The sequence below is a fragment of the Pan paniscus genome, chromosome 15 (genome assembly GCF_029289425.2).
Source record: "Pan paniscus chromosome 15, NHGRI_mPanPan1-v2.0_pri, whole genome shotgun sequence".
NCBI lineage: Eukaryota > Metazoa > Chordata > Mammalia > Primates > Hominidae > Pan > Pan paniscus.
In genome coordinates this window covers 78,606,682-78,628,563 of record NC_073264.2, presented here as the reverse complement: position 1 = coordinate 78,628,563, position 21,882 = coordinate 78,606,682, and the positions used below count along the sequence as shown (strand labels likewise).

At 40.4% G+C, this 21,882-nt stretch overlaps 1 protein-coding gene across 1 annotated transcript in view; it reads left to right on the top strand.

The window, feature by feature from the left end:
- Positions 1–21,882, top strand: part of SPTLC2 (serine palmitoyltransferase long chain base subunit 2) — a 111,343-nt gene that overhangs the window by 74,026 nt on the left and 15,435 nt on the right. The window contains exon 10 of the mRNA XM_003808880.5: positions 21,174–21,309. Within this exon, the coding sequence (XP_003808928.3) occupies positions 21,174–21,309 (136 nt within the window). The remainder of the gene's footprint in view (positions 1–21,173; positions 21,310–21,882) is intronic.

The window sequence follows — 21,882 nt, the reverse complement described above, 5'->3', positions numbered from 1 at the left end:
GAGACCAGCCTGGCCAACATAGTAGTGAAACCCTGTCTCTACTAAAAATACAAAAATTAGCCGGGTGTGGTGGTGCACGCCTGTAGTCCCAGCTACTCAGGCGGCTGAGGCAGGAAAATCACTGGAACCCGGGAGGTGGAGGTTGCAGTGAGCTGAGATCGTGCCACTGCACTCCAGCTCAGGCAACAGAGTGAGACTTGGTCTCAAAAACAAACAAACAAAAGACTTTCTGTCCTGCCTGTGGGTTGGCACCCGTTAAAACTCAGTTCCTTGATTTTTCACAGGCACTTGGCCTCTTTTCTGCCTTTTGTGGAGGGCCCTCTGTTTCTGGCTGTGCATTAGCAAACATTCTTTTAAACTTCTGATTATATTGAATCAGCAACTTTAAGCTTGCTCCTGCTGCTTGTCGTACATCCTGTGGCAGTCCTCAGGAAATCCTAGTTTTTGGCATTGAAATGAATTAAAGGATTAAGCCACAAGAGGGTGGGGGTGATAAACCGTGCTTTTAAGAGGAATTTACTCTGCAGTACTTGATGTTAGCAAAAGCAGTTCTAGTTCTTACAGGGAGATAGGAAACCAAGGGGCTGCTTTAGAACAGCATCCCTAGGATATGAAGACGCAGATCTGTCTGCTTTGATGTTCTTTAGCTTGACAGTGGCCCCGGCTGAGCATTTTGATATTTGTCGCCAGTCTAGCAAAATAGGGGTTGTGTCTTGGAGATGGTAAACCTAGTTCCCATTATTTTGCTTCAGTGTTAGAAAATTACTGAACTCTTGCTTCCTGGAAGTCCCTTATAAATCTCCCTTTTACAAGACTGTTCTCTGGGGCACGAAAATGCCTTTGCTTGTAAAGAGCTTATTGAAGGTCCATTTATTTTCCTTTTCTTAACAGGAAGATTTTCCAGTGCCATTTAGTTAGGACTTATGGGAAGCATGTTGTTAAGATCAATCTGTCTTGTCTGTTAGCTAATATTTCTTTTATTTTCATTTTGAGTTTTAGAAAAGATTCTTTATCTTTCTGTGAGATAATGTGAAAAAAACACAAAAGAAATAAATTCAAATACCAGTATACTCTGGTTTTTAAAAATATCTTCACTGACTTTTTTTTTCTTTACATGCTCTACTCTCCCTCTCACCCTACTTCCTTCTTCACTTTTCACTTGGTACTTTAAGATATTCTTTGTGGGTTTTTCTTGTTTGTTTTTTGTGTTTTTTTTTGGACACAGAGTCTGTCTCACTCTGTTGCCCAGGCTGGAGTGCAGTGGCGCAATCTTGGCTCACTGCAACCTCCGCTTCCCAGGTTCAAACCATTCTCATGCCTCAGCCTCCTGAGTAGCTGCGACTACAGGCGCGTGCCACTATGCCTGGCTACTGTTTGTATTTTTAGTAGAGACAGGGTTTCTCCATGTTGGCCAGGCTGGTGTCGAACTCCTGACCTCAGGTGATCCACCCGCCTTGGCCTCCCAAAGCACTGGGATTACAGTCTTGAGCCACTGCACCTGGCCTAGATATTCTTAGATATATTCATGATGCATCCCATCTAGATACTTGTGATAAGTATATAATTTACTGATCTGGAAAGTGTTGTGACAAGAGTTTAAAGTGTTATCTGCTGCCTTCTCCCCCCACTTTAGAGCTGTTCAAAGAAAGTGACCATTGATCATTTTAAAAGATGAGCGAAGGAAAGACTGCTTCTTTTTTAAAAAAGAAAATTTGATGACTTACTGTTAGAACACATTTCCACATGGACCCCCCTCCTTCTAAATGGGTGTATATCCAGATCATCCAGTCTGTGTGCACAGAGTCCTTGCATTTCTAAGTTCAAAATAGTAATTTAAATGAAAGTAGGCCATCATAAGGCATTGCTAGGAAGAGGTTACTCTTGATAGATGAATGTGCTGCTTTTGGTAAGAATTAGTTTGTTATTTATATTTAAATTTTGTAGGCCGGGCCTGGTGGCTCAAACCTGTAATCCTACCATTTTGGGAGGCCAAGACGGGTGGATCACTTGAGCCCAGGAGTTCAAGACTAGCTTGGGCAACATGGTGAAACCCTGTCTCTACAAAAAAATACAAAAATTAGCCAGGCATGGTGGCTCATGCCTATAGTCCCAGCTACTTGAGGTGCTGAGACAGGAGGATCACTTGAGCCTGGCAGGTGGAGATTGCAGTGAGCTGAGATCACACCACTCCAGCCTGGGTGACAGAGTGAGTCCCTGACTCAAAATAAATAAATAAAATGTTTTGCAAACATACCTTCTGAGTACAGTTACACTTTGCCTTATTCTTAGGTTTTACATGTTACACGTATTTTTGGTTCTGTGAACAGATTATATATGGCATATTTGTAATTCTGAACTACTTCTGCAACTAAACATGCGTTATATCGCTCATTTCCCCTCAGTGGAACTGGTATATATGGACTTATGCCAGAATTAAATGTTAGCAATGAGAGGGATCTACCTTTAAAATAATAAAATGTGCTCACGCCTGTAATCCCAGCACTTTGGGAGTCTGTCCATTACATTTTTTTTGTATGTTTCAGGCCTTTTAAGGCATATTATTCCTTTATTGCTATCTGATCTTCAAAACATATCCAGAGGACCTTCTTATTACTTTTTTTTTTTTTTTTTTGAGACAGAGTTTCGCTCTTGTTGCCCAGGCTAGCAGGCTGGAGTGCGATGGCACGACCTCTGCTCACTGCAACCTCTGCTTCCCAGGTTCAAGCGATTCTCCTGCCTCAGCCTCCCGAGTAGCTGGGATTACAGGCATGTGTCACCACACCCGGCTAATTTTGCATTTTTAGTAGAGACGGCATTTCTTCATGTTGGTCAGGCTGGTCTAGAACTCCCGACCTCAGGTGATCTGCCTGCCTCGGCCTCCCAAAGTGCTGGGATTATAGGCGTGAGCCACCTTGCCTGGCTTGATTGTGTTTTTTTATTAGTTCAAGCCACAATAAGAAGTTTATTCAGTCAGCAATCTGTTTTTGACTACTTAACCACGTGCCAGCTACAAAAAAATAACATATAGCTTCAAAAGCCTCTTTAAGGGGCTGGGCACAGTGGCTCACGCCTGTAATCCCAGCACTTTGGAAGGCCAAGACTGGCAGATTACTTGAGGTTAGGAGTTTGAGACCAGCCTGGCCAACATGACAAAACCCGATCTCTATTAAAAATATAAAAATTAGCCAGACTTGGTGGCAGGCACCTGTAATCCCAGCTACTTGAGAGGCTGTGGCAGGAGGATCACTTGAGCCCAGGAGCCAGAGGTTGCAATGAGCCGAGATCACACCACTGTACTCCAGGCTGGGCGACACAACGAGACCCCATCTCCAAAAAAAAAAAAAAAGCCTCTTAAGGTAAAATTTTCATTTTTTTGAATTCTCAGAATAAACAACAGTTTCTTAGTGTTAGATTACAATTATTTCTTAATACCACTTAGATCCTTCTAATTTTTTTATTAATTTTTTCTCTTTTTGGTATCTGAGTGGGCCTTAGAGTTAGAAAAAACCTGTCTCCTGTTGGCTTGCCTTTTCTCTTTTTCCTCAAGGTCTTTAATATCTCCCTAGAAGATAAAAAGGATATATGCCCATTTGTTTCTGTTTTTCCCAATTTGATGATAGAAGAATAGGCCTTAAAATATTATGGGTCTCGTTATAGGTAAAATAACAAAAATAGAAAATAATAATAATAATATAAATGATCTTACATATGTAAATATAAAATAAGTTTTTAAAGACCATGTGTTTAAGCATTTCATTAAGTGCTTTAATAGAGTATCCCATTTTCTTAAAACAACCTTATCTAGTAGGTAGTTATCATCATCATCATCATCCCCATTGCCATTCCCATTTTGCAGATGAGTTTAACAAACTCAGAGGTTAAGTGACTTGGCTGTAGCCATACAGCTACTAGATGCTCAAGCCAGGATACAAACGTAGATAGTCTGACGTCAGAAGTTTATATACCACACACTGGGGATGGTGGCTCATGCCTGCAATCCCAGCACTTTGGGAGGCTGAGGCAGGTGGATCACCTGAGGTCAGGAGTTTGAGACCAGCCTGAGCAACATGGCGAAACCCCATCTCTACTAAAAATACAAAAATTAGCCAGATGTGGTGATGCATGCCTGTAATCCCAACTACTTGGGAGGCTGAGGCACGAGAATAGTTTGAACCTGGGAGGCAGAGGTAGCATTGAGCCAAGATCAAGCCACTGCACTCCAGCCTGGGCAACAGAGCAAGACTCTGTCTCAAAAAAAAAGTTTATATAGAACCAAATTAAAGCTAATAATAAGTGAAATTCAGGAAGATGGTGAAATTATTAGTTCTCTCTTTCTTTCTGAGACCTGCATTACTGCTTTGATGTATGACATCCAAAATGACTGTCTTATTATTTCAAGTTTAAAATGTCCTCCATGCAAGCATATCTCTATGCCTATTCTAGATTATTAGATGTGAGAATAAAATTAGCTCAGGTAGAGACAGGGTCCCATCCCCGTTATGATGGGGTATGCATGAGTGATAGTTTTCAGAAAAGGTGGGTGTCTGCTTGCCATCTTGAACACTCAGATTTGCAAAGGTAATTTGCCTCACCCGGATGATAATTACTGGGTGATGTGATGGTAGAGGTACTCTAAATTGGAGAATAAAGGAAAACCTCAAAAGCTTTGGAAAGTTCATAGCATCGTAGAGGGTAAAATATATGAAGCTTGTGTATAAACTGTAAATCAGAGCATTAGAGAATGAAGTGATTATATGTTAGTAAAGTCAGCTGTGTCCTTGTGTTATGTGTTAAAATTAATAAGAGTGTGCACAGGAAATAGAAAATGGAGAACTAGAAACAACAAGGGAAGTAAGATAGTTGTTGATTTCATTTTTCAAAGTTAAGGCTAAGCCGAAGGGTCAGAACATGTATGGAAGACAGGAACAGCACGATTTTAAGAGAATACATGAACAAGTGAAATAACAGTGGCCGTTTATTATCTGCTTACCATGTAGTTAGCACTGTTCTAACTGCTTTTCATTAAATTCTCAGAACAAGTATTAAATGTTAGACATTATTTTCCCTCTTTTACAAAAGGAGGAAGCTGAGAGGTTAAGGAAACAAAGAGGTTAAGTTGCTTACCTAAGGACACATAGTTACTAGTGTTGGAGCCAGTTTGAACTCATGGATCCAGTTCCAGAATGCTTTTTGTGTACTAGATATTTATTAATGTATTAAATGATTATTTGCCTTAATGTAATTGACTATGTAGGTCATTTTGCTTTGTAATTTAAATTAGTTTGAATATATAACGTGTTTTCATTTTCCCAGCGTATTTCAACTTGGCTTATCTGCTTAGTGTTCTTGGGGGAGTTACTAGGGAAAAAATATAACAGTATTTGTCCTCAGAGTTTGCAGTTTGTTCTGGCAACACTAGACCACACATAAACGGCATAAGTACAGTAACAGGAACTTATAAACAAGAGCAAATTAATGAATTACAAAGTAGAGACATGTCTTAAAATGTGCCATAGGGAATCTTTCCATAACTTTTTTTTTTTTTTTTTTTTACTTCTGCCCTTTATCTTTCATAGTGCTCTTTGGTTTCTTTGGGGTTTTTAAAGATAAGAAGTACATAGGCCAGGTGCAGTGGCTCACGTCTGTAATCCTAGCACTTTGTGAGGCAGAGGCGGGTGGATCACGAGGTCAGGAGTTCATCAGCCTTGCCAAGATGGTGAAACCCCATCTCTACTAAAATTCCAAAAATTAGCTGGGTGTGGTGGCAGGCGCCTGTAGTCCCAGCTATTCAGGAGGCTGAGGCAGGAGAATCGCTTGAACCTGGGAGGCGGAGGTTGCAGTGAGCCAAGATTGCACCATTGCACTCCAGTCTGGGCAACAGAGCGAGGCTTCGTCTCAAAAAAAAAAGGGAGGGGGGAATACATAGACATTGGTAGAAAATAACAAAAACAAAATTAAAATTTACAAATTGCTTGTATTTACTGATTTGCATGATTTTCACCTAAACTGCAGAAAATTGTCCATAGGAGTTTTTACTAGTAGTATTTTATCTTTACCACTGATCTAATGGTAGAAAAAGAAATAGAGCTCTAAGAGAGGTTTTTTTTTCTTCTTTTTAAAAGTTATCACTTGTCTTTTGTTTACATAGAAAAGTGTGGCTTTGGAATAAATTATATTACTTGACCCACCTCCCACAAAAGTTTTCCTTAAACCCGGCCTATAGGCTGGAAGGACTAGGATGAAAAGGGGGATTGCTAATGGATACTGGTTTCTTTTTGAGTGATGAAAATATTCTAACATTTATTGTCATAAGAGGTGCAGAACTCTATACTAAAAAACATTTAACTGTGTGCTTTAAATGGGTGAATTTTATGGCACGTGATATATATCTCAATAAAGCTGTTTAAAAAATCACCTGGTGACGTGAATCCATTGGTCAAAAATAAAATAAAGAGAAAAAAAAAAAAAACAAAAAATACCTGACCTACAGTGAGCAAACAGTGTCACCTATAATAAATAACTTTAAAACTTTTTTATTGTGGTAAGTATATATAACAAAATTAACCATTTTTAGGTACAATTCAGTGGCATTACATACATCCAGTGCTGTGCAAACATCATCACTATCCATTTATAGAACCTTTTCATCATCTCAGAAAATAATTGTTAATATTCTAGTTCAAGTTTGGAAGCAGTAGTCTTGACCTACTGCATTTCAAAATCTAGGCTCTAGAAATACTTGCTCCACCAAAATTGAGTTGTGTCTCCACAGTTTTTAGCCTTTTTGCTGGTTTCCCCTCAAACCAACTTTTTCTTTTGTGTTTCGTATCTCAGGTAATGACATCACTATTCATGAAGTTGTCCAAACAAGAAATACCTATCATCGTTTCTCTCCTTTATCCCCTGTATTTAGTCACCGGTGCCTATGGATCATGCTTCCTTAATATCTTTGAACCTGTCTACTTCTCCATATCTCATTGTTATTTACTTGACTTAGATTTCTGTCCACTTTCACCTGGTTTTAATAGCCAGCCAGTCATAATAGTAGAGGAATCAGTCAAGCAAAAATGCTTTGGAAAAATTAAATAAGCAATGCTGAACATCAGGAATTGCAGATATCCGTACACAGAGTTCCAGTAAAATTTTATGAGTCCATGACCCCTTTTCTAAGAGTCTGGTCCATGTTGGTCTCATTCCTCATATGCAGGATTCATTCATTCATTAAATATTTGTTTCATACCTTGTTTGTAACACTTCTGTCTGCCTTCTAAATGTATCCTCAGTCCACTTTCTACCACTTACTACTGTGTTCATCCAAGCCACCATCTTCCCTTCTGTGGTGTCGCTGCTTCCCTCTTTGCATCTATTCTAAATATAGATAGCTCTCAGTGTGATCCTGATGGGAGATCATATCTATCTTCTGTTTAAGAACCCTCCCCAAGGGCCTTCTCATCCCGCCTAAAGTCAGTGAAGACCTGTGGGCCCTTGGGATCTATCCGTCTGTTGACCTCCTCTATCCCACTCTTCCCCTCACTCGCTGTTCCATATTTCTTGCATATGCTGGGTGTGCTTTTTGCTCTGGGTCTTGGAGGTTTATAGAAATAGCACTTGGGGCTGGGTGTGGTGGCTCACAGCTGTAATCCTAGCACTTTGGAAGGCCGAGGCAGGCAGATCACCTAAGATTGGGAGTTCGAGACCAGCCTGACCAACATGGAGAAACCCTGTCTCTACTGAAAATACAAGATTAGCCAGGTGTGGTGGCGCATGCCTGTAATCCCAGCTACTCGGGAGGCTGAGGCAGGAGAATCGCTTGAACCCGGGAGGCGGAGGGTTGCAGTGAGCCAAGATGGCACCATTGCACTCCAGCCTGGGCAACAAGAGCGAAACTCCATCTCAAAAAAAAAAAAACAAAGAAATAGCACTTGGCTGCATCAGGTCTTTCCTGAAACACTTCTTTAGTGAGTATTAATTTTGTTTGTTGTCCATCTCCCACACTGGAATATAAGCTGCATAAAGGCAGGAGTTTTGTCTGTTTCATTTGCTGCAGAATGTCCAGGGTCTAGAGCAATATCTGGTGCATCGTGAGTGCTCAGCATATGTTTTTTTAACGACATCTGCTTCCCTAGTGCACAATATGTTCTCCCCTTTTTGTGTAGTCTTCTGGTGAGATTTTTGCTTTTGGTGAAATCAATTTCTATCTCTTCTATGTTTAGCATATGTGTGTGTGTGTGTGTGTGTGTGTGTATATATACTGAAATATGTGAAATGTTTATTATTTAATTTTATATACCAGATTTCTGTGTTAAAATTTTTTTATATCATAAAGTTAGACTGCCCTGAGGCTTCAGAAATGTTAGTAGCCTCCTAATTTGACTTCTTTAGTGTTTAAGTTTCTTTCAGAAATCCTGAAACATATCCACAACCACTGTATGTATACAGTTTCTTTTAACACTTATTTGGTGAATTTATCAATATGAATTTGTCATGTTTCTCAAAATCAGCACTTTTTAAAAATTGGTAATATTGAATTTGATGAAACCTACTATTTATATGGAGTAAATAATATGAAGTGGAACAAATTTACATGTTCCCTTTGAGACTTTTTATAGATATGCATTTGTGTGTATGTGTGTGTGTGTGAGAGAGAGAGAGAGAGAGAGAAAGAGACAGGGTCTCACTCTGTTGTCCAGGCTGTAGTGCGGCGGCATGCTCTCAGCTCACTGCAACCTCTACCACCCAGGCTCAAGCAGTCCTCCCACCTCAGCCTCCCAAGTAGTTGGGACCACAGGCGTGCGTCACCACACCTGGTAATTTTTGTATTTTTTGTAAAGACGGGGTTTTGCCATGTTGCCCAGGCTGGTGTTGAACTCCTGAGCTCAAGGGATCCTCCCGCCTCGGCCTCCCAAAAGTGCTGGGATGACAGGCATGAGCCACTGCGCCCAGCCCATATTTATTCTAAAAGAAAGAAGTAGAGGTTATAACGGGAATTCAAAATTCAGTTGGCACCAGCAAACCCCAGAGACTTAGGAATTTTTTTTGTTACTTTTGCTATCAAATCTAAACGTTCATTTGCCCAACCTACTTCCCCTTTCTTGAAAGAAGTAAAAATTACTTTTGGAAATTTCCTGAATAAATGGAGTCAGGAATCCCAGCAGTTCTTACTGTTAAAGGACGTGCTTGCACACGTAAAGAAGGGTCTGTTTACCTAAGGTTTATTTAGCTCTGGAACATCGTAAGCCCTGGTACAAGTCCAGCCTTCCCGAAACTGTCTGCTTGCGTGTACACTCCCTGCTCAGCTTCGCCCCTTTTAAAATGAAGTCAAAACATTCTAATTTGGTAAAGGTGTTAGGTCCTGAGACATTATTACTTTGTCAATATTACCATATTTGCTTTTCAGAATTTCAGATTCCAGTCATCCTAGAGAGCATATTATTTCTACAAAAACTGTTTTAGGAGGACTTTGTTATACATTGCTATTATACTCACCCAGAGACAGTTACTTTTTTTTTTTTTTTTTTTGCAACGGAGTTTTGCTCTTGTCACCCATGCTAGAGTGCAATGGCACAATCTTGGCTCACTGCAACCTCTGCCTCCTGGGTTCAAGCAATTCTTCTGACTCAGCCTCCCAGGTAGCTGGAACTCCAGGCGTGCACCACCACGCCCAGCTAATTTTTGTATTTTTTGAGTAGAGACAGGGTTTCACCATGTTGGTCAGGCTGGTCTCAAACTCCGAACCGCAGGTGATCTGCCCACCTTGGCCTCCCAAAGTGCTGGGATTACAGGCGTGAGCCACTGTGCCCAGCTGACATTTAAATTTTTTAATCTGAAACTGACCTTTTCTGTTAACATGAAGCATTTGTTCATGCTTTGCTACTATGGTGGTGTCATTTTAACTTTTTCTTTGCTGAATAATTTTGTACTCCATTGTATCCTCATAATTTCAATTGTATTGTCCCATAGCCCTCCAAAAAAGGCAGTCAGAATCAGATTTCTTATTTTATTCATTTATTTATTTTTATTTTTATTTTTATTTTTTGAGACAGAGTCTCGCTCTGTTGCCCAGGCTGGAGTGCAGTGGCACTATCTCAGCTCACTGCAAGCTCCGCCTCCCGGGTTCACACCATTCTCCTGCCTCAGCCTCCCGAGTAGCTGGGACTACAGGCGCCTGCCACCACACCCAGCTAATTTTTTGTATTTTTAGCAGAGATGGGCTTTCACTGTGTTAGCCAGGATGGTCTCCATCTCCTGACCTCGTGATCCACCTGCCTCGGCCTCCCAAAGTGCTGGGTTTACAGGTGTGAGCCACCGCGCCCAGCCCAGAATCAGATTTTTATATTAAGTTACTAATTTTTTGTGCCAGCCGTCCATCAGCCTCCCCATCTTGGCAGGGTATGCAGAAGAAAAACCTAATAGTAAAATATCTAGGGAAAATGTCTTCATGAGAATTAAAGCAAATGCACAGATAAAAAACGAATATTTTTATTACCAGGATTTTCTATTCTGTGTATTCATTCACGTGAGCATTTAAAGAGAGAAAGGGAAAGAAGGGAAGGCCAGCTTTCATTTCTTGCCTCAGGACATTTAAGTTTGAAGTGCTGTTTTCCTAACACTTACCCCATCTTACAATACAAATTCCCGGAATACGCAGCACCAAAAATTTCAGTATTTTTCCAGATTTGTCTTAAAACCGAAGGTTAAGAGGAGAGTTCCTGAGCCCACACCTGTAATATTTAGATGGTTCTGTTTTGTTGTTGTTGTTGTTTTTAAGTAAAAGGGGTATTATTAAATAGTAGTTGGCTGTATTTAAAATCATCAATAGAGAGATGAGAAATTTAACCTCAATTCCATTTTTGTTTAACTTTGGGTGATTTTCCAAGTATTTTAAATTTTATTTTTATTCTTATTGAAGTATTGACATTCATACAATGAAGTGTACAGATCTTAGACATACAGTTTTCATAAATATACTCATCTAATCACCACCCAGATTGCAGTATAAAGCATTCCAGGCCGGGTGCAGTGGCTCACGCCTGTAATCCCAGCACTCTGGGAGGCCAAGGCCAGCAGATCACCTGAGGTTGGGAGTTCAAGACCAGCCTGACCAACATGGAGAAACCCCGTCTGTACTAAAAATACAAAATTAACCGGGCATGGTGGCACTTGCCTTAATCCCAGCTACTCAGGAGGCTGAGGGAGGAGAATCGTTTAAACCTGGGAGGTGGAGGTTGCGGTGGACCGAGATTGTGCCATTGCACTCCCAGCCTGGGCAACAAGAGCAAAATTCCATCACAAAAAAGAAGAAGAAGAAAGTCGTGGTCCCTGTGAAGAAATAACTTTCAGGGCTTATGGTAGAGAACAGTCAACCAGGAAGAGTACCATCTTCCTGAGAAGCATATGGAATAGTCTAGAGGTATTTTTGGTCACAGACTAGGTTGCTGTGGCACTGTTGGCATGCACAGCCCAGAGGCCAGTGATGCTCAATGTTGTGCAAGGCACTAAACAGCCTAAACAACGAAGAACTGTTCTGCCCAAAATGCCAACAACAGTCTTACTGAGAAACTCTGGAAATGGTTGACTGAAATTTTGCAGGGTGCCCTCTTTGGAAGATGCAGGATGGCAGAAATCCTAGATTAAAATGGGAAAGGAGAATGCAGGATGGAAGGAAATCTGTGGGCACCACCTCTTTCCCTGGGATTCTGCATGATGTAGTAGACTGAAGGAGAAGCAGTGTGATGTGGCGGAGGTGGTGTTAAGGAAGAATTCACAGTAGGTAGATGAGTCTCAACAGGGTGGGCCAACGTGCATTGTTGATTATTTGTAATGCAACAAAGTTACTCACTTATTCCTCTTCTAAATTCCTATGTTAAGTACTTAACATTCCCTTTTAGTCAATCCTAGCAATACAGGAGCTAGAGTACATCATTGAGTCATTCAAAGTCCAGTCTTTGAAACCAGAAGAACCAGGGAGTCAAGTCTTGGTTTCTCTATTTTAAGATACGTAACCTCACTGGGCATCAGTTTAGTTTCTTAGCTGTAACATAACTCTTAAAGATGCCTTGCTTCTAAAAGGGAGAGGTGGAAAAGCCTACTAAGTCTGTTCTTCCTCTCAGAAGTTACTTATATGGTGTATTGAAAGATCTTGTGGTTTAGGCCTGGTGGCTCACACTTGTAATCCCAGCACTTTGGGAGGCCAAGGTGGGTGGATCACTTGAGGTCAGGAGTTTGAGACGAGCCTGGCCAATGTGGTGAAACCCTGTCTCTACTAAAAATACAAAAATTAGCTAAGTCTGGTGGCGGGCACCTGTAATCCCAGCTACTCAGGAGGCTGAGGTACGAGAATCACTTGAACCCAGGAGGTGGAGGTTGCAGTGAGCTGAGATTGTGCCACTGCACTCCAGGCTGGGCAACAGAGCAAGACTCCATCTCAAAATAAATAAATAAATTAATTAATTAAAAAAATATATATCCTGTGGTGTAAATGTTGAGCATGATGGAAATTTGAAATGTTTTTAGCCCAGGTTTGCGTATCTTTTTTTGAAAGCATTACCTGATTTCATCTGAGATTTTCTACTATGCACACTATTTGGAGTTCTTGGAAATGATGTAATAACAATAGTCACTCCTGTCTCCTCCTCCACATAAGTCCAAGATACCTTCAGCTGAGATGAGATTAAGCTGTTGTTCGAACATGTGGAGTTAGCTGTAGCACCATAAATGCAAGAGAATTCTCAGTTAATTTAAATTAATATAAATCAACATATTCTTTCATTTGTTTATGATAGACTATAAAGTACTGTCTTATCAGGAGATAAGGCAGGCTAGTAGTTGACTTGGTAATATTTAGAGATGTAGTAACCAAAGCAAAATGTAATATTCCCCTGCTTAGAAATTGCTTTACTGGGCCAGGCAGGTGGATCACATTAGCCCAGGAGTTTGAGACCAGCCTGGCCAACATGGTGAAGTCCCATCTCTACTGAAAATACAAAATGAGCCAGGCATGGTGGTGCACATCTGTAATCCCAGCTACTTGGGAGGTTGAGGCACGAGAATCTCTTGAATCCAGGAGGTGGAGGTTGCAGTAGGTCAAGATTGCACCACTGTACTCCAGCCTGGGCGACAGAATGACTCTGTCTCAAAAAAAAAAAAAAAAAGAAAGAAAGAAAGAAAGAAATTGCTTTCCTAGAAAAAGTGAAAAAAAGCAAACATTAATTGGGCCTAGCACCGTGCTATTTTCTTTACTCACTTTGCTTAAAGGGAGTCAGTACTAAGAGCTTCCATAATTACTTTGGTAATAGCCTTTGAAAACGTAGTTTGCTTTGACTTATCTGATGTTATAAACACTTGTGTAAGAGGTCTTTAAGATATAAGTTCCAGTTTTAGATTTCAATAGAGACACACAACACAGGCAAAGTAAACATCAAGGGTATGTAAGTTTATTTCTATCAGTGGAGAACATACTTTGTCATGTCCTGGTTTAAACTGTCCTAGAAAAGGCATATTTGTTAAAAAAAAAAAAAAAGAAGAAGTTTTCAAAGAGAAACTTCACAGGAATGAAATGTGTTCCTTCTCTCTCTATAGTATAATCCAACCAAAGTAAAATATGAGAAAAGGTATACTTCCAAATAATAAAAATAAGGCTGGGCACAGTGACTCACGCCTGTAATCCCAGCATTTTGGGAGGCTGAGGTGGGTGGATCACTTGAGGTCAGACGTTCAAGACCAGCCTGGCCAACATGGTGAAACCCTGTCTCTACTAAAAATACAAAAAAATTAACCAGGCATGGTGGCGGGCGCCTGTAAGCTCAGCTACTCAGAAGGCTGAGGCAGGAGAATCTCTTGAACCTGGGAGGCAGAGGTTGCAACAAGCCAAGATTGCACCATTGCATACCAGCCTGGGCGACAAGAGTGAGACTCTGTCTCAAAAAACAAACAAACAAAAAATAACAAAAATAAGACCTTTGAAACAGATGATTAAAGTAAAAGATTGACAGTTAGCTTCAATTCTTATAAAAAATTGTTAAATGAAAGAGATATGAAATAACCACAATTTGCTATTATAGTATATATTAGAGCTAGATGATGGGTAGTATTTTTCCATATTTTATCCTGCTTTATGTCAATTAATTCCTAGTTAATGCTGAAAACTAACTGAAACCATTCTTGGAGCTATCTATTTGAGGGACCCTGAGCTGATATAGAAAACTTTTACCTGCTTTGAGAATATAACCTTTAAGAAGAAAAGGGGGGGCTGGGCGCAGTGCCTCATGCCTGTAATCCCAGCACTTTGGGAGGCTGAGGCGGGCAGATCCCCTGAGGTCAGGAGTTCGAGACCAGCCTGACCAACATGGAGAAACCCCGTCTCTACTAAAAATACGAAATTAGCCAGGCATGGTGGCACATGCCTGTAATCCCAGCTACTCGGGAGGTTGAGTCAGGAGAATCGCCTGAACCCGGGAGGCGGAGGTTGCAATGAGCCGAGATCGCGCCATTGCACTCCTGCCTGGGCAACAAGAGTGAAACTCCATCTCAAAAAAAAAAGAAGAGGAAAAAAGGGGTGGGGAAGTTCTTCAATTTCAAATTCTTTCAGTGCACTGTAATTAATTGGAAAGTATAAGTTGGAGGAGTAGGAGTAATTTTATTTTATTTTCCCCAGGAAGACAGGAAATCTAAGAAGATTAGGAGCTGTGTAATGAAGTATAATATGAGTTAGGAGATCAACTCTGGCTGAACATCCTTAATATTTGTGTCCTTTATTTTGAAAGATTTCAGTTAACAACAGAAATGTTATTTTTGAAGCTGCAGCCTCAAACATGTTTTTGTTGGTTATGGTATAAGTTGTATAAAAGCTCATCAGCTAAACTGGAAATCATATTACTACTGAAGCAGCTGAGTGCATGCTCTATTCTTTGAAGTATAATGCTAAATAGTACTAGTTTAAGACAAAAATGTCTGCTGCCTTTATATTCCTTACTTTATTACATGGATCTTTTCCTGGCTTTCAAAAAACAAAAAAAAGCAGTCTTGAGCGTTCAGAAAATTTATAGAACACTGTCTGTTCTAAGTCACACCTATCTAGCAGGGCTTATGGAGTTTATTTCAGTAATAATATAGTAGTTCCTTCTAACCTTAAGATTACATGCATGGCTGAGAATCTTGAGAAATTTGGATTAAGACTTGATAAAATATTCCTTTTAAAAATAACTGAAAAGCAGTTGGTACACCTTAAATCTGTTTGGCAGTGATTAATATAGTTCCCTAAATCTAATTCTGTTTTGTAAACGTGATTGAAGGTTATCAATATCTGGTGGTTATCAGTAGGTAGATAATTGTGGCGCTCCTTCAACCTCTACCCTCCATCCTTTTCAATGCCTTCTAGTTCCTTAAGAGAACTAAATCTAGGCCTGGTGCGATGGATCAGTTGAGGGTCAGGAGTTTTAGACCAGCCTGGCCAACAAAGTGAAGCCCTGTCTCTACTAAAAATACAAAAAATTAGCCAGGCATGGTGGCACGTGCCTGTAATCCCAGCTACTCAGGAAGCTGAGGCAGGAGAATCGCTTGAGCCTGAGAGGCAGAGATTGCAGTGAGCTGAGATCGCACCACTGCACTGCAGCCTGGGCAACAGTGACACTCCATCTCAATTAAAAAAAAAAAAAGAGGCCGGGCGCAGTGGCTCACGCCTGTAATCCCAGCACTTTGGGAGGCCGAGGCAGGTGGATCATGAGGTCAGGAGATCGACATCATCCTGCCTAACATGGTGAAACCCCATCTCTACTAAAAATACAAAAAATTAGCCGGGTGTTGTGGCGGGTTGCTGCAGTCCCAGCTACTCGGGAGTCTGAGGCAGGAGAATGGCGTGAACCCAGGAGGCGGAGCTTGCAGTGAGCCAGGAGCACGCCACTGCACTCCAGCCTGGGCAACAGAGTGAGACTCTGTCTCAAAAAAAAAAAAAGAACTAAATAATCTAATGATGCTGTTACAGCATATTGATCTTTTATATCTATTCCTTCCTTCCTGAGAATAAGATTTATTGTAAAGAGGTTGAAGACTAAAAATGACCTATTAAAGTTATCTACATTTTCCAAGAAATTAACTACATATTTACTTTTCTCTGTCTCTTCCATGCCAAGCTGTAGATTTTTTTACAGTAGAGTTCCTAAAAATAGTTTTATTCTAACAAACCATATTGAAGTCCAAAAGGACAGCCACACAGTTAAGTTTATTTGTAAAATTCAAGAGTCAGTACAGATTTTTCTCCTCCAAATTGCTTTTATGCTTTTTATCACCCTTAAAAGTAAAGATTTATGTTTGAAAAGTAGGAAAGAATTCTGACCTCTTTATATTTCCATCTGTGTTCTTTCGGAGCCAAAGATAAAAACTTCTTAAGAGCAGTATTTTTTTAAACAGTGCTAAACTTTCTTCTTTGTTTCAAGTCTATATTAGACCAGATACTTGCTGAAACTCTGCAGTGAAAAATCCTTGGGACCGAGCTACTACATTGGCGTTAAATAGCAATTGGTCTTCTTGCATAAATATTAACTGCTATTTTATATGATATTCAAGTCAAAGTGGGTAACTATGTTGTCTGTTAAGATTCAGTTTCACTTTAAGAGCAAAGGATAACTATTTTCTAACATGTGTAAATGCCAGGGCTTACTGATTTGTCTAGATTTATTTTACTGCTTTTATTTTCCTGTTATTCTCTTTGAAATTAATAAGTTAAACCATAAGAAATTGCCTGCTTTAAGGTCAAAAATGGTAGCATGTTGGCAGTTTGATGGTTCAGCCTAGCAATTTTAAAGGATAACAGGCCACTTTATTTTTATATATTTATTTATTTATTTGAGATGGAGTCTCACTCTGTCACCCAGGCTGGAGTGCAATGGCATAATCTCGGCTCACTGCAAGCTCCGCCTCCTGGGTTCACGCCATTCTCTCGCCTCAGCCTCCCAGGTAGCTGGGACTACAGGCGCCCACCACCACGCCCGGCTAATTTTGTTTTTGCATTTTTAGTAGAGACGGGATTTCACCGTGTTAGCCAGGATGGTCTCGATCTCCTGACCTTGTGATCCGCCCGCTTCAGCCTCCCAAAGTGCTGGGATTACAGGCGTGAGCCACCATGCCCAGCCCTCCTTTTTAAATTTTTTTAATTTTTCTTTTTTTTTTCCGAGACGGAGTTTCACTCTTATTGCCCAGGGCAGAGTGCAATGGCGCAATCTCACTCACGGCAACCTCTACCTCCCAGGTTCAAGCACTTCTCCTGCCTCAGCCTCCCGAGTAGCTGGGATTACAGGCATGCACCACCACACCTGGCTAATTTTGTATTTTTGGTAGAGATGGGATTTCTCCATTTGGTCAGGCTAGTCTCAAACTCCCAACCTCAGGTGATCCGCGCGTCTGGGCCTCCCAAAGTGCTGGGATTACAGGCGTGAGCCACCGTGCCTGGCTCATTTTTCGTAAGTTACAGAGTCTCACACTATGTTACCCAGGCTGGAGTGCAGTGGCTGTTTACAGGTGCAGTCATAGCTCACTACAGCCCCAAACTCCTGACTCAAGAGATCCTCCTGCCTCAGCCCCCCAAGTAGCCAGAATCACACCACTGTGCCTGGCTTTCCTTTTTTAAAAATTGATACATAATAATATTTATGGGGTACATATGATATTTTGATACATGCATACGGTATCAAATACTCTGATCAAATCAGAGTATTTTGGATATGTGTCACCGCAAACATTATCATTTCTGTGTGTTTAGAACATTTCAGCTCTTCTAGCTATTTTGAAATACACGGTAAACTATTGTTAACTGTAGTCATCCTGTGCTATCAAACGCTATAATTTATTCCTCCTATCTAACTATATGTTTGTACCCATTAACCAACCTCTCTTCAATCCCCCTTTCCCTACCCTTCCCAGCCTCTGGTAACCACTGTTCTACTCTCTATCTCCATGAGATCAACTTTTTTAGCTCCCACATGAGTCAGAACATGCGATATGTGTCTTTCCGTGCCTGGCTCATTTCACTTAACATCATGACCTTCAGTCCCATCCATGTCGTGCAAATGACAGCATTTCATTCTTTTCATGACTGGATAGTATTCCGTTGTGTGCATCTGCCACATTTTCTTTATCCATTCATCCGCTGATACTTAGAATGATTCCGTATTTGGCTCTTGTGAATAGTGCTGCAGTAAACATAGCTGTGCACACATCCCTTTGATACACTGATTTCCTTTTATTTGGATAAACAGCAGTAGTGGGATTGCTGGATTGTATGGTAGTTCCATTTTTAGTTTGAAAAAACTTTTTTTTTTTTTTAACAGAGGCTAGTTAATTTGTGATTAGATAGCTAAAAGGTTTGTGATTTTTTTTAAAAGGTGGTGGCTGGGCAGCATGGTGGCTCACACCTGTAATCCCATGCCACAATCAAGGTTAGAATATTTTCATCGTCCCTCCTGGAAGTTCCCTTCTGCCCCTTTGCTATCAGCCCCCTTCCCATACTTTCTGGCAACCATGAATCTGTTTTCTGTCATTACAGTATGTCTTTTTAGAGTTTCATACAAACGAATTCATACAGTGTGCAGTCTCATGTCTGGCTTATTTCAATGAACATTATATTTTGAGATTCATCAGCATTGTTGCCTTAGCAATCATTTGTTCCTTTTCATATATTTCGTTTCTCTCCTCATGTTTCTTCTACCTTTTTGAACATATAGATCATATTTATAATGGCCTTTAACATCCATATCTGCTAATACTCCGTTATTTTTGGTTGGTTTTTATTGACTGACTTTTCCCCTGGTTGTACGTCATATTTTCCTGTTTCTTTGAATGCCTGGAATTTTAAAATTATATGTTGGACATTAATTTTACGTTGCTAGTTTCTGTATCTTGTTGTTTTCCTTTAGGTAATGTTGGACTTTGTTCTTGGAATCAGTAGGATCCTTTCAAAGCTTGCTTTTAAGGTTAGGGTGGGTTCAGACCAATTTTTAGTCCAGTGTTCATTTATCTCCACTACTAAGGTGATAGGAGTAGAGTCCCCTTCTGAGGACTCTGTTAGATAACCCACATATTATAAGATCTTTATATTTTGGTGGACAAAAATACAAACTATTCCCAGCTCCATGTGAGTGCAGGAATTGTTTGGCCTATTGCTTTCTGATGGATCTTTTCCCCAGCCTCTGCTAGTTTCTTTTCATGCGTATAGAAATCAGTATCCTTCCCAAAGTTCAAAGGGACCCTTCAGCAGATCTCTAAAGCTCTCTCATCGCATCCCACCTCCCTGCTCCTGTACACTGCCCAACAAATTCTAGCCCCCGCAGCCTCCCCAGCTCTGATCTCAACTGACCACTCTCCACTCCAATCTCAGATGTCCTCAGCTGGCAAGACTGGGCCCTCCTTCCCTGTGCAGCAGCCTGTAACCTTCCTTCAGGCAGCACAGTCTGGCATTCCCCGTGGTTCAATGTCTAAAAGTCATTGTTTATGTACTTTGTCCAGTTTCCTATTGTTTACAGCAGGAAGATAAATCCTGCCTCTAGTACTCCATGGCCAGAAGAAGTCTCATCTTCTAAATGTAAATTAAGCATGTATCGATACTTCTAGGGGGAAATTAGGGGACTTGGCTCATCAGTTCCCAACATACTTAAATATAACACACTTTAATGTCTGCTTTCTTCTTTGTAACTTAAGCAATGACATAAATGATGCTCTTCAGTGCTCACACTAGGCTAATCTAAGCTTGAGTGTTTTTCTGTAATCGACTTGAAATTATCTACATAAAGAGTATTAATTTTGACTTATTTGTGGCCAACTTATATAGAGTAGCTTCCCATGAATGATGGATATGTTAGTATTTTAATTCTAAGGACATTGTTAGCTATCTGTATGTCTGGTTAATTTGTCATAAGAACTTATGTCATGTATCATGCTTGGACTTTTAAAAATATGAACTTGCTGATTTTATAATCTATATATGAAAATTACTGCAGCCTTTTCTATTCATGAGTATTTATGGTTGAGAAGATTCTAAAACAGTTCTTAGCCCTTTACAAGCGGATCTTTTAAATTTATTGCTTTGCTGTGTATAACAGAACAATTGTTTGGATATCTTTTCAAAGATTGACTTACCATAATGTCAAAACCTGCCCAAATATTTAGTCAGTTCACAATTGCAGACAGACACGTGTGTTTTAATCTATTTGTGTTTTAGGGAAGATGAGCAAAATAGGATTAAAGATACGATTTTATACTATTACAGATATGTTACCGTTGTCTGGTAAGAATTTTAAGGAAACAGGCCGGGCGTGGTGGCTCATGTCTGTAATCCCAGCACTTTGGGAAGCCAAGGTGGGTAGATCACTTGAGGTTAGGTGTTCGAGACCAGCCTGGCCAACATGGCGAAACCCTGTCTCTACTAAAAATACAAAAATTAGCTGGGCGTGGTGATGTGCACCCGTAACCCCAGCTATCAGGAAGCTGAGACAGGAGAATCGCTTGAACCCGGGAAGCAGAGATTGCAGTGAGCCAAGATCGTGCCGTTGCACTCCAGCCTGGGCGACAGAGTGAGACACCGTCTCAAAAAAAAAAGAAAGAAAAAGAAAAAAAGAATTGTAAGGAAACAACAAAATGAAGCTCAGAAGATGAAAATTTGGGGGTCTAAAGGCTTCATCTCTGGTCTTATGTGTAAAATTTATTTGCAGCACAGTTAATTAGAATGAATCTTAAAGTTAGAAGATGTAAATTCTAGTTGCAGCTATGCCACTTGCTACTTGTAATGTGCCACACACTGTTGTGCAACTGTAGGCATGTCACTACCTTGGTGAGAGTCTCCCCACCTATAATATGAAGATAATCATAAATATCCTGCCTACTGTCAAGGGATTTGTGGAGTGCTCAGTGAGGGGGTATGGCTGAAATTCTTTGAGGATGCTAACGCTCCATTAAACGTTTTTTACATTATTATAACCTCTGCTGTTAACAGGTAGAATGACAGAATACAAAATGAGACATTTTACATTTATATTCCGTACGGTTTACTGTGTAAAATATTTTATGGTGAAATGGAAAAAAACGAAACAGAACTGATTAGATAGAATGGAGCTAGAGGAGATTTACTGTCTTTTTTCCATTCCTTTTTACTTAGTATTATTTTGTTTTCTCTCACCGTGACTTTCCAGGTAAAGAGTGTGTACAGCAGTTAGCTGAAAACACCAGGTATTTCAGGAGACGCCTGAAAGAGATGGGCTTCATCATCTATGGAAATGAAGACTCTCCAGTAGTGCCTTTGATGCTCTACATGCCTGCCAAAATTGGGTATGTTTTGTTGCAGATCACAGACCAGTCTGTCCTTATCCTTATCTGTGATGTGAGACCAGGGCTTATGTATTTTGTTAGGGAAAATGGTCTCGTCCTTACTGTGTTAACCTTCATTTGGTACATATGCCATAGATCAAATAGTGGATTCCAAATTGTAAAGTATGTTAATTTGTCCTTCTTTCATTAAACATTTGAGTTTCATGTATTCTCTAGGGGCCTGGGATAGATCAGTGAATAAAATACAAACATCTCTGTCCTTGTGGAGCTTACAGTCTAGTAGGGGGCAACAGTCAGACAGACATAATAAACAAATGAACTGTGTACGATGTTAGAAGGTGTCAAGTGCTATGGAAAAAAATAGAGCAGGACCTATATGGGGAGTTGAGAGTGCCCTGTGGGCGGGCCGATAACACTATTAAATAGGGTGGTCAGGGTAAGGAAGCCTCCTTGGGAAGGAAAATGACATCTAAGCAAAGATTTGAAGGAGCTGACAGTTAGCCACTGGAGAAAGAAGCATCTGTGCAAAGGCCACAGTACAGAAGCGAGCTTGCTTAGCTGACGGAAGAGTAG